Source organism: Geospiza fortis, unplaced genomic scaffold (assembly GCF_000277835.1).
Source record: "Geospiza fortis unplaced genomic scaffold, GeoFor_1.0 scaffold11, whole genome shotgun sequence".
Classification (NCBI taxonomy): domain Eukaryota; kingdom Metazoa; phylum Chordata; class Aves; order Passeriformes; family Thraupidae; genus Geospiza; species Geospiza fortis.
The window spans coordinates 6895226-6908197 of record NW_005054304.1 but is presented as its reverse complement, the minus strand read 5'-3'; the positions used below and the strand labels follow the sequence as shown (position 1 = coordinate 6908197).

Genomic DNA, 12972 nt, shown 5'->3' with positions numbered 1-12972 from the left:
GGCAGACCAACAAGGGTCCCAGGTCACTGTCAGTTGCCAAGTCACTGAATGTACCATCTCTCAGCTTACTTGGGATATCAAAAACATCTATCTGACAACTACTTCTTTGCTGACCTCACATCAAAATATTAGATGTTTTAGTGGTTGGTATACATGTAACTTCCAAAGCACCACAACACCATTATTCATTCCTTAGAGAAGATGTATCACTGCATTGAGATGAAGAGTACAAAAGGTGAAGTTTATTCTTAGTATTGTGTCTTGTGTAATTGATGAATAAAACCAGTCAAGCGGGGCTTAACAGGCAAAATTATCTACAAAGCTAAGCAGAACAAAAACCTGAAAGCAACAGGGAAGGGCTGAAGCAGTTATGCAATACAGTGTTTCAACACCTCGTAAAACCTTCAAAAAACAAACAAAAACTCCTAAGTTCCAAGAAGTAGACACTGAAATAATCTTTTCTTCCTGAAGCTGTCGGCTGTCTCAAAACAGCACCAATGCTTAGAAGTAATTTATCAGTTCTTCATATCTGCTGGAGTTGCAGCTTTGATTTCTCTCTTCTGTCGCTTTAACTTGTGGATCTCAACAGAAACAGGTATACCAAGGCTTGACTTTTTCTGGTTTTAACCCTGTTAGATCTTTTTATAAAATACACTGGAGTAAAGAATGAGGCAAAAATCTTCAGGACAGCCCATCTGTGAATGGTGACAGGACTCCTCTTGTGTTTTCTTGCTTTGCAAGGACACTGCAGCAAAAGCTGGGGATAAGTGGACTATGTTTCTACAACTCAACTTTGACAATCAGTGCATTTAGCTTGAAGGTTTGGGAATGGCAGTAAGGCTGTGACAAGAATGAAAACCCCTGACAAGACCACCATCAGTCCATAGCTTCTCTATGTATAAAACAGGGCCCATGCTTTGCCCCTACACCTCTGGAAAGCTATACAGGATATCTTCAGTGCCTGCAACTGCTAGAAGCACAAAGCACTCACTTAGACTGCTCTAATTAGAATGCACAAGCAATGAATGATTAATTAGCTTTTGTACTCCTAGTAATTTTATCAGAGAGTTGGTACACCCTGTCTATGTATAGCTTCCAGCTGCTCACAAGGCAGGCTTTTGCTAGAGGATGGGGCAAAATCCTTCAGCCATATGTGTACTAGGATGTACAGGAACAGCACCAGATGGCTTCTACGGCCTGGAAACTACACAGAAACCATCAGCCCTGAGGTTACACCTTCAGTGGCAAAATCTGCATTTCTGGTCAGAAGAAGCTGTGTCTTGGAAGCATTTCAAGTGATTCCAGTCTGCTTGGACATCTGGTCAAAACTCTTCATTGTCTCTCCAGCTTGACAATAAGCAGCTCAGAGCATTTGCTCTTTGTTGTTGGTGTCTGCAAGGAAAGTGCTCACAGATTCTCAAAAATATGTCTTACTAGCTTGCCCAGATAAGAGATGGTAGTAGAAACACAGGGAACAGAGAAACAGGTAAGCTAAGGTAAGAAATTCCTCTGGGTTAAATGCTAGCAGCTTGCAAGTCTGAGGACAGATGAGCCAATTTCTTTGCACTGCCATGCTTGTTAATATAGTCCACATCCACACTGAGGATGCACGAGCATTGTGCAACCCAGATCTAAAAATCGGAAGTGTGAGATAAATGTTTCAATGCACAAGGCAGCTGAATATTCAATCAGATACCAAGAGTGACCTAAATGTCACCTGTATAACAATTCTATTCTCTGAGAACTGAAAAGCCTTAATTCTTGTAGGAAAGGAGCAGAGTTCTCTCCTTTTGCAGATTAATTTCACCAACACATTAAACCCTCTAACAAGGTGACGCTAACAGCACTAGCACTTAGGGAAGCATAATTCAAAAGCCAAAAACTCCATAAAAATCTGCTACTGTCTTCAACAAGCACCACAAGAAAATCAGAAAAACATCATGGTCCAAACTGATCAGTCACCACCATTTCACTAAGCCACTGTACAAAAAGCAAGGAAGCAACAGTGGATCTACCAAATGCCTGACAAGATCTTTATACACTAATTAGTAAATTTCAGCTGACTCCCCAGTCTCCAATGGCACATCCCAAAGACATTTCTGCATATGGATAGCATGGCTCTACTTCTAGGCTGTGATGAGCTTCATGATTTCAGTCCTATAGAAGCAGCTGAACATTAAAACAGGTCTAAGTGCTTTAAAGAAACTGGAAAAAGACAAAACCAATGTGCAACAATCAAAACGCTTACAACGGAAAGCACACTAAGAGAGAAGGTATCTCCCTCCCCTTACAAAAGTTTCTCCTTTTTTTGCCAGCATAACTTCCATGTCCTAGCTATTCACACTTTTTATCTGTGTTAGCAGTAAAATACCAGCTATTTAACCAGCAGCAGCACAAGTACACTCATCAGCTTTTCCAGAAAATATCATCCCCAGTGGAAGTGTGATTCTGCTACTTGGAAAGTGGTAACTGGGGAGGGGGAAACCATGATGTTTGCCAAGGCCTTTTTGCCCCTTCCCCTCTCCCTTAAAGCTCCCAAGAAGGACCCTCCGATTTCCCTCTGCTCACTTTCAACTCTGATCACCTAGGCATCCCACACTCCAGCTGTCACAGGAAATATCTGGAGCCCTGGAGCACGACGAAGAAATCAGAGTCTATAAACCACTTAAACTAAACACAGACCTTGCAAAGCTGTCATGTGCTTTTTGAAAACATAATCTAACCCAGCCAGCTAAAACTGCTCCTGTGGCTACACCACCTCTGCAGGCTGTGGTTTGTCAGCAGTAAAATCAGAGGGAGGTGCACAGGGAGGAGGTCAGAGCTCTTGGACAGTTTCAAGAACACACCTTGGTGACTCTACATGGCATGGCCAGGCAGATGAGACACACAACACGTAGACAGCTGGAACCACCCTGCCTGACACCAGCCCTGCAATTTCCCCTCCCTGCTCTTTGCAGAGCGTCTCTGAGAAGGCATTACATGCTTGTTGCATCTTGTGCTCAGATGACGAGACACTATTGCACACAAGGGTGTGAGAAACGCTGCGCTCTGCACCTGCACAGCACCAGACTACAAGAGCAAAGCCCATGGGGAGCCCACATCCCCACCATATGACAGCTATCCTCACTACCTGTCTCCTTCTCTCACCTAAACACAGCTGCACACCTCATGCTCAAATCTGTCTTAGCATGGGGCAAAAACTCTGAAGTATTGGGCAAGCAATGCTTACATGAAAATGTAACATCCTCTGACTTTCAACACCTTACATTTACTATATCCACCAAGAAGGCTGGGTTTTACAAGTCCAGTTTGCACATCTTGAAGTCCTCCTTTCCTGAACTTGGTGAATGGTGCTATGCTGGCAGCAGGAAGCAGAGCAGTAGGAAGAAAAGCCTGATCAGAGACAGACAACAGCAGCACTGAAGCTGATAAGACTGATAATTTGGCTGCAAGAGAGGAAATGTAAACAGAGAGCAGACTCACTGAACAAAAAGTAAGTGTGGGAGGAAGACAGCAAAGGACAGAGGACAAACCAAAGCAGGTGACACTCCCCCAGAACATGGCTGATCACAGCAGGGGCAATATGGTCCATAGGTCAAGGCTGAGAAGTTCCAAGCAACAAAAGATTCTGCAGTCCCTTTTCATCCAGAGACACTAGTGATTCTTTACGGTTTACCTGCATGATACATGTGGTACTGCTCACTCATTTATTTAGCATGGCTACTTACAGCCTTAAAATCTGAGAGAGGCTGGCTCAGTTATTAACACAAAAGCAAGAGGTGAGAGGTCACAGTGACATCCCAGGGTGTCACATCACATATGCTCTGCCAGCTACTCCCCCTCAGAGCTGTGAGCCGACACCTACCCTGAGAAAGAAAAGCTCTTCCTCAGGCACAGATAGGAAACCCTCCCCACTTTGCTGCGTTTATCTAGAGGACACAGCCTCTCTGAGGAGCTATAGATGCAGAGTGGCATGGGCACAGACAGCTCCTGGAAGGGGCTGCCCAGGCACAGAGGGCTCCAGTCTGGCAAGCATCAGCTGGCAGAGGGAAGAATCCACCTTCAGACCCTGGAGGTAAAGTAGTAAGGATAGTTCTTCCAAAGAAATAACCCACCATGAGTCGCTACAGAAACACAGGGAAAACTTATGTTCAGAAAACCCAGAGAGAGCCCATTTTCCTCCTCTGCCAGGTTATGGCAGAGAGCTGCAAGGTGGTCATTCAGCCAGGCTTGCTGGCGACTGGCAGGCAGCACAGAAGCTGTGGCTGGTCCACGACTACTGAGAAACCCCCAAGGTCCAAGATGTGCACCCCAACAAACCCCACAGCTCCAAGGCAGAGAGTCCAAGGTGGGCAGGATGCACTAAACCTCGGCATGACATACTGAGGATGGATACCAGAACTGTAGGGGGGAATTAGGGAAATGGGTACCTAGATGCCAGATTTGATGGGCTGGTACTACACACTGCAAAGCTGTGACATTTGAGAGTCTCACTTGTGGCAGGCCCAGGCTATGATTAAGAAATGTGATTTTCAAAAGCACTTGGTTTGCTCCTCACTCTGTTCCCATTTATTTCAATCCTGCAGGGGTCTGCATGGGAGCAAGACAAAGCCATATTTCTGAAAAGCCACACCTGCACAGTACACACTCAGTAGAGCACCTCTGCCCTTGCTTTCAAGGGCATTCCCATCAGCTTCACAAATATCGCTTGAAAATATATTATTGCAAACAAGCATGGTGACTGGGAAAGGGGAGGAAAAGAATGCAGTCCTATTAAACATAAAAAAAAAAGTATTAATTTTATCAACTGGGAATTCTGAGAAAGGACATGAGCATCTGTAGATTCCTTTTTGGTGAGTTTTTATAGGCAGGCAGCTGTTTAAAAGGCAGGTCAGGTGTTGAAGAGAGTGAGCATGTCTTACCAGCTCTTTCAGCTACCAAAAATACTTGATTTCTGATAAGAAGTTTCACACAGATCTTTGATAAAAAGTCCTATTTCCAATACAGCTTAAGGAAGAATATTGGGTTATCTGAAGATAACTAAATGAGTTATCAAAATCAACAGCCACCAAACTAATCAAATCTCTCCTAGAAGCTGTGACTCTCAGCCACGCTCACCTTAACGAAGTCATCACTTTTGTCCAGCACAAACAACTATTCTGACTACAAAAAGGTTGGGGCATTCAGAAAACTTGCATCTATCACCTCCAGCTTCTTCCCTGCCCTCTCCTTTAACTCACCACACACTGCTACCCAACCCATTTTATCCTGAACACATCTTGCAGCTTCAGCATGCCTGCAGGAAAGGGGTCAGTCATTAGTGCCACACACCATGCCAAGGTTTCCTGCTCCTTCCAAGCCAGGCAGGCAGGCAGCCTTTATTTCATTGGCAGGCTTTTATTGCAGCTGCACCTTCAGAAAGCCTCTCAAGAGTGCGCATGGTACAGGAGTGACAAGCAACAAATACCACAGAGGTAAGTACAATTTCAGGTTGCCAAATTGCCCGACAAACCCCCAGTCAGAAGGCAAAATACTGGTCATTCTTACTGCAGCTCTGCCTTTTGAGATAAAGGAGCATTAAAACTGTCTCTCATGTCCTCTGTAACAACAGATCATACTGATTGTAAAAAAAAACTAATATCTTGCTTCCCTGAGCTCATCCTTGTTTTTACCTCTCAGCAAAATTAAATCGAAAGACGAATCTGGTGGTTCTAATAATACATCTGTGTTTAGAGATGAGACTTCAGAATTGCATGAGAACACCTTACAGCCATCTTAGGTGCTGAGTAGGTTTCTCTACCACCAAGAAATCAAATTTTTACCTGTTTAGGCCCTACTAAAGAGCCTTCTCTCTCCTCAGTGTAGGTTCTCCTAGTCCTACCTTCTCAGAAAATACTGGCACAAGTCAGTTCACATGATCAAGACCACACAAATTTTAAAACAACCCCCACTATAAATTCTGGCATATTCAAATCCCTGAGCCAGCCAATTCAACACAGCACAGGCATATTTGAGGTACCTCAGGGAAAGCACCTCCTTTACTTCTCATTCAACCAAATACCAATTGTTTCTAAATTAAGTTAATTCTAAATGCTGACATCTAATTTTAAAATCATTCTGAAGCCCAAATGGCACCAATTCAGCTGAAATTGACTCTCCATAAAGCAAATCCACTGCAGCCACTAGTGAAGGCACAGCAACCTGAAATAGCTTGGTCAGATCCTGTGATCAATCAAAGGAGCAAGAGGGATGAGTACAAATGATACAAATGAACATACCCGACTTCTCCAAGGGGTGACCAGTTTAATTACCTTAATTTTTTTTTACAAACAACATTTACAATGAGTGCTGAAACATAAAGATACACAGCTCTTTGTCTGCAACCTGCTCAGGACAAACACAAGCCCTGCCACCTCTCCTGCAGAGCTGCCAGGACCTCGTGGCTGACTCCTCACCCACCGGGAGGAGGCTAAAACAGGAAGATACACACACACTGTCCTTCCAAGCAGGTGGCACATCTGAATTCTCAGCTGTTCCAGGCATGCTGCCCTGACCTGAGCACTGAGCTCTCTGCTGCTGTAATCCTGTGCTGCGGCTCAGGACGAGTGGACTAAACTCTGAAAAGAAAGGCCACTCACTTCAGAGAAATCCAGAAGATCTGGATCACCTAGGCTGGTTTGCTTGTTTGTTTTGGTGGAGTTTTTTTCCTGCTTTTTGAAAGAGAATGAACATTATGATCTCTATCAGCAGCTATGAGGAGATAGATTCCACAATGCACAGAAAGGCAGTGCTCCCCTGCAAATTTGCATCCAGACAAAGAATTTTGTAAAAAAATCATAGGTTTGTCTGCTGTATCTTACCAGACAAAAGGTTTGAGGCAAATTTGGCTTGAGACATTGTTCTGTAACTCTCCTGAGACACTAGTTACCAAAGCCCAGTAAGTGACTTCTCACTAGCAGAAGTCAAATGAAGTCCAAATGACTTGAACAGAACAGATCTCTAGAGCTGAAAACAAGTTTCATATCTCAGACTCGAGCAGGTTTTTAAAGCTTTACAAACTACTAACAACCGGCTAGTTGTTTCACACTCCTCTATAACTCCACCCAGACCCCAAAAGAGCCTTTACCTTAGATACCTCAGCCTGTCTTTTGCTCTCCAGCATGCACACTCAGATAAAACACTTATCTAAGAATCATCACAGGGAGCCAAGACATCATGGCAGACCTGAAGAAAATCAATCCAAGTGAAATTACAGGACTGAAAAAGGCGAAATTTAGATACACTTATGAAGAATAATTTTTTTTTCTAAAACTACTGCAGTACAAAATTATTGCTTCCCAATAGAGATATACCGTATGTTATCATCTGATAAATTTCAGGAGATCAATGCAAACTCAGACTAATTTTGCAAAACAGCAGGTTCAATACTTCACTACCAAATTGCCAAGTTGCTTCTCCTAAGACATGGTCAGAGACTCTGGAGACTTAAAGGGCATAAAAACACAAGTGAGAATTAGGGCAGGTCAGACAGAAGCTTTATTAATCATGGTCATGGTGAGAGAACGCTGGAACAGCATTCCTCTCCCTCTGCATCCCTGCCAAGTGATTGCAGAGACACAAACTACAGAATGATTCTGGGAGGAAAAGGAAAAAAAAAAGAGGTGAGGAAAAACGATCATGTAAGTATTAACAAAGCCAGCTATCCACCCCTAAGAGGGGTGGACACATCAAGTACCTCACTAATCACCATGAAGCAAAAATGAATTGGTAAGCAGCGTGGCAATGTGAGAAAATGGCTTGTGGTAGAGCCACGGGAGTGCCACACCTGGTATCACCCTGGAATTATCAAAAGGAGAGAGTCTGAGACACTTAGAAGCAGCTAGCATTTAGTCAAAAGGCATGTTATTTTAGTTAGGCTAAACTTCTTAGGCATCCTAAATATTAATTTTAGCACCTCAATGTAAAATCCAGAGGAAAGGGCAATTCCAGAAAATAAACCTCTACTGACTTATGCTCTTTCAGTGGCATGCACCCCCCCAGTAATTTCTGCTCCCTGTAGAGAGGCATAAGAATCACTTTGCCAGCTGCTATCCCCCTCTCCACATTACATCCACAAGGTCAGCAGATGTGACCATAAACACAGCTTTTAATTAACACATTTTCTTGCATTTCAAAAGGTGCCCTCTAAAGGGCTCCTCCAAGAGGAATTGCTGAAACAATTCTGCACCACCGTTTGACATTTTCATGAGCAGCATGAATGAGAAGCAAAATTGAATAGTGAGATAAAAGGGAGTTTCCTCTCAGGGAAGACCAAGGCAGCAGGAAGGGGATCAGTCCACCTCTAGGAAATCAATGCAGCCTTCACAAAGCTCAAAACCTCCTGCACATTTTCACATCTCCCTGTTACTCTCAAACACAACCAAGGCACTCTGTAAAGCTCTGGAAAGCATTTCTGAAGTCCAGAGGAGGCTCCCCAGGGGCTGCCTGAAAGGAACAGTCAGGACTGAGTCACAGCCTCCTACATCAGGAGATGGAGCTCATTTCCAGAGCTGGGCAGAGGTCCCACTTCCAGCTGCCCTCACAGCCTTGACAGGACCAAGCCACAGGGCAGGAAAACCAAGAGACCTCAGCCCACACTACCCTGTCCAGCAGAGGCTGGAAAGATGCAGCTCCAGGATTCCCAGCTCCTGGCATTTCTCCCATTCTTTACTGCAGACTCCTCCTGACAGTCTTCTCTACCACTTCCAACAGCTCAGGACCCTGTGTCCCACACATGCATCTTCATCACCTATCGGGCATGGCTTCATTCACAGGCCCACACCAATGGAAAAGAGAAAAGAGCATCTTCAACAGGCCTTTCTGCACAGAAGGTATAAGGTTGTCTTTATCCCATGCAGAGGAAGTGGGGGTGAAAGAGGAAGGCTTGATTCTTCTTGTTCCCATTTGCAAATGAAAACTAAGAAATTCAGCTCCCAGTGCTGCAAGACAAAGCACAGAGGAGTGTGTGATGGGGCTCTCCCCCAGTTTACTGTTACCATAAAGGCTGCTGTGACTGTTTGCTGTAAGCTAAAAAGAGCAGCTGTTCCCTGCTTTACAGCACATCCCTCCCACCTGCCCCAGCCAGCAGAAATCCCACTGGAGGCACAGCCAGTAATGCTATGTAGAAACACCATTTCTCTAGGATGGCCACAGGCTCCTCAGAGAGCACCACTGCAGAACCTTTTTCAGAAAAAAAAATAAACCTGTGGGATAACTGGGACATGGTTTCACATCTTGGTGACAGACCCTAATTTAAGGAGTAGAAGAAGGGCACTTGGGATCAAACGCAAAGAACCTTTTATTTCTATTTCAGAGGCTCAGTCTGGCCCTCTTCTACTGGTCTAGCTGAAAGCAGGATTACCTAGCTGAGAGAGATCTACACTTCAGCATTCAAGATTCATGAAGTCCATTTCCAGCTCTGATCTACTTGCTGTGAATCCCCCCTTTTCACCAGCAGCTTATGCTTGCTTAATTTTATGGGTAAAACAGCAGCATAGCCCAAAGATGTTTCTCAGAGTATCTTTGCAGCACTCAAAACAGCACTGAATTTCTGGGGCCTCTGCACTAGTCTTGAGCTAGCTGGGTGATTTGCAGGATGAAGTATCCTCAGCAGTTTGAGTTGAATATTCACTAGGCTTGGCTTCCTTTCACCAAGCATCTAATTTATTCCAGGGCCTAAATTTACAATTCCTCAGAAGTGCACAGAGAGGACTTCAGCACTCCTGCTATTCCCAATTTCTTTCAGTAATTGTCTAGAAACTACTTGTAGGAAAAGCAAGAGAGGGCAGATTCAAGGTGAACTCCTCTAACCCAGCACCCTGGTCATCCAGAATCCAACACCTGCCAACTCATTCTGAGAGAGAGAGACAAAAGACACTGACAGAGGAAAGGAGCAATAGGGTCAGTCAGGTCAGATTTGCACACGCTGCATGGGGAATTGAGGATATTTTGCATACACTTTCTCTCTCTATCATGCAATAATAGGTGACACTAGAGAAGACCTAAGCTCTACAGAGAGCAGCCTGCAGTTTGAGGAATTTTTGCTCTAATTACCCACAGCACAGGACTTTTACATTATGGAAACAGAAATACCTGTATCTTTACCACACGTGAAAACCAAGAAGTTAATTGAAGGTAAACTGGAAAGCCAACATTCAAAAGAGTCCAGAAGAAAGGCTTCAGGGTTTCTTCCAAGAACAACTTACAATTAAAGCACTCCTTCACCCTGGGAAGGAGAGGCAGTAGCTGCCTCAGTTCAGCACTCATGAGTTCTGTCCATCAGAAGACAATAAAGAAGATGCAATGTGAGTCTGGGGAACACAACACTAAAGTGACCTTCCTTCAGACTAAGAAAGCATAAAGGAGTGAAGACACAAGTTGACAAGGGATTCTGAAAGGGGGAAACAAAATTTACAAACCCTCTTGGCCAAACACAAATTTGTTCTCCACAATTCTACTCAACACAGGTCCACTTGTACTCTTTGGTGTGAGAAAATTCCCAGCAACAGCTGAATAAGAGTGGGCATAACAATGCAGTGCAATTGGAAAGACAAAGCAGAAGACACTCATGACTCATGGGCCTCTCCTCCTTTTTATAAAGAGACAACATAATGCCAGATAACAAAATCTGCCCTGAGACCATCTGTGCTCGCCTCTGTTTTGATGCATTTCCCAGGCAAAGTGAGCAGACCTGTCTCCTCACCCATGCTGCTCCTGCTCAGCTTTAGCTTTCCAGAGCCAGCCAGTGCTATTCAGCATCACCACTGCACTATGTGACACGATTATCTGCTCTGCTGTGGAGCTGGAGCAGCTCCACAGCAATCAGCACAAAGCAGCTCTCATAATGTTCTCAGCCCACCAGCCTCAAGACAGTTTGAAGAGCATACAAAAAGCAGACTTACCTGGCTTGCTTCCTTCACAGTCATGCCCCAGCTGACCTTTGGTGTTCAGGCCACAGGTATACACCTCCCCATCTTCCAACAGGAACACAGAGTGGTTTCCTCCACATGCCACCTCCTTGACATTTCTGTCGTGGATGAAGCCATACACCTGTGGTTCAGGAATGATGACCTGGAGGTTGCTACCTATGCCAGGCTGTCCATAAGACGAGTAGCCCCAGCATAGCATTTTCTCTCTTTTCAGCAAATCATGTATCCTTCCTGGGCAAGAGAAACAGGGAAATGGGTGTGAATGAAGCAAGTACACCACAAATGATCCTACAGCGATCCAGCTGTTCACAGCAGGAGGTGGAAACAACCAGAAAAGGCATTTCCTGCATGACTGTCAGGTTTGTGAACTGTCAGTAAACCATTACATAGACAAAGAGTAATCAAGACAGCTCAGCTGTGGTACTGAATCAGCACCTTCATGCCTCGGCCATCTCCATCTGCGAGGCAGCAGAAATATTCTGAAACCCAGGAGACTGAGCTCTTACACTGCAAAATTACTCTGCTTCAAAAACCAAATATCAAACTATGCCCCAAACCAACTGTAATGCTATTCAGACTAACAGGTCCAAATCTGAACTTTTAGAACGTCATATTTGAGGCCACTTCTAAGTAAATCTTTAAAAAACTATCTCCAAGGTGGTCAGACTAGCCCTGAACACAATGACACAAGTATTTGTGGTGCGCTGGCCAATGCAGAAACGTGTTATTTCTGATAAAACAGATTAGAGAGTATTTTGCTCAACTGAACACAGTCTTGCAACCCAAATTTGTGCATGCGCACACACACACACACACACACTGAGCTTGAGCCACACACACACAGCCCTGAACTGCAGCAAGAATTACACAAGAAGCAGCAGCTCACGTGGAGCAGCACATTGACAGCTTGGCCCTGACAGCAATGGACAGGTCACGTTGCTGCAACTTGCCAGCAGACAGGAGTTATCTTCTGTGCAGTGCCCAGTTAAAGTCAGGGATTTCAGAGTGGGGTAACATGGGAAGGGAAAAAATATAGCAATATAAAAGATCCAAGGAATTAATTGGCTTGAACTTGATAAAGACAACAGGATCCTAATGCATAAAAGCTGGGGGAAGAAAACGGTATTCCATAAGAAGCATGTGAAAGATTTTAGTAATACTCCTTTGTCACTTTTAATCTCAATAGGTTTAGGTTATTTGTTAAGCATGCTATACTAATAAGACATTGAGAACTCCTCTGATTGAACTAGAAATTAGCTAAAGGGTTTTTTCGTTTGGTTGGTTGGTTTTTTGTTTTTGCAAAGGGAAGGAAAACGATTAGAAAGTGAAGATCTGAGACATCAACTCTTAGGACACACCATGCCAAGTTTTAGCTAAGGCAATTTGCAGCAGCAGCAGCATTTACTAACATAGCACAAGATCAAAAAGCAAAGGGTAACCCCTGAAGTGCTGAAAATTCCTTCTCCCACTCTGAGCAGACAGGAAACACATTTTGGTTTGTTTCCAAAACATGGTGCTAATTCAAGCTCTAGGTATTAGCAATAAAGCCTTTCCTAATCTGAGCCCTGAGACATGGGTGTTCATCTCTTACCCTTTGCCTGTCAGCTGTGGTCACTTCCACTGAGGCACGACTGAGCTGGAAGGGGAAGGGAGAGGATTGGATTTTTCAGTCAGTACTTCATCAGCGGTGCAATTTCCTACCACAAACTGTTTCCTAGGATCTCTTATTAGGTGCTTTAAAGCAATGCAGGACCCCGTTTATCTCTAACAGCGCTTCTTCCTTCACAGCATAAATCAACCCATTCACACCCACATGCTTATCATTGACCAGCTCCAAAGCACACAGAGGAAAAAGCAGGAGCTTTTAACAAGGCTCTGCCTGGTTAAAAAAGCAGGAGGGTACAAGGTTCTGCCTGGTGAAATCAGTCGTGGTGTACACTCTTTGTTTGGTTTCCCTAAGCACAAGAGCCTGATGGAAGACACCCTCCATGCTGGCTATGCTAAG

General features: G+C 44.3%; 1 protein-coding gene across 1 annotated transcript in view; it reads right to left on the bottom strand.

Moving 5' to 3' along the window:
- HERC3 (HECT and RLD domain containing E3 ubiquitin protein ligase 3) overlaps window positions 1-11211 on the bottom strand; it is a 39322-nt gene extending 28111 nt beyond the window's left edge. The window contains exon 1 of the mRNA XM_031066435.1: window positions 10941-11211. Within this exon, the coding sequence (XP_030922295.1) occupies window positions 10941-11166 (226 nt within the window). The 5' untranslated portion in view covers window positions 11167-11211. The remainder of the gene's footprint in view (window positions 1-10940) is intronic.
- Between the last annotated feature and the right edge of the window lie 1761 nt (window positions 11212-12972).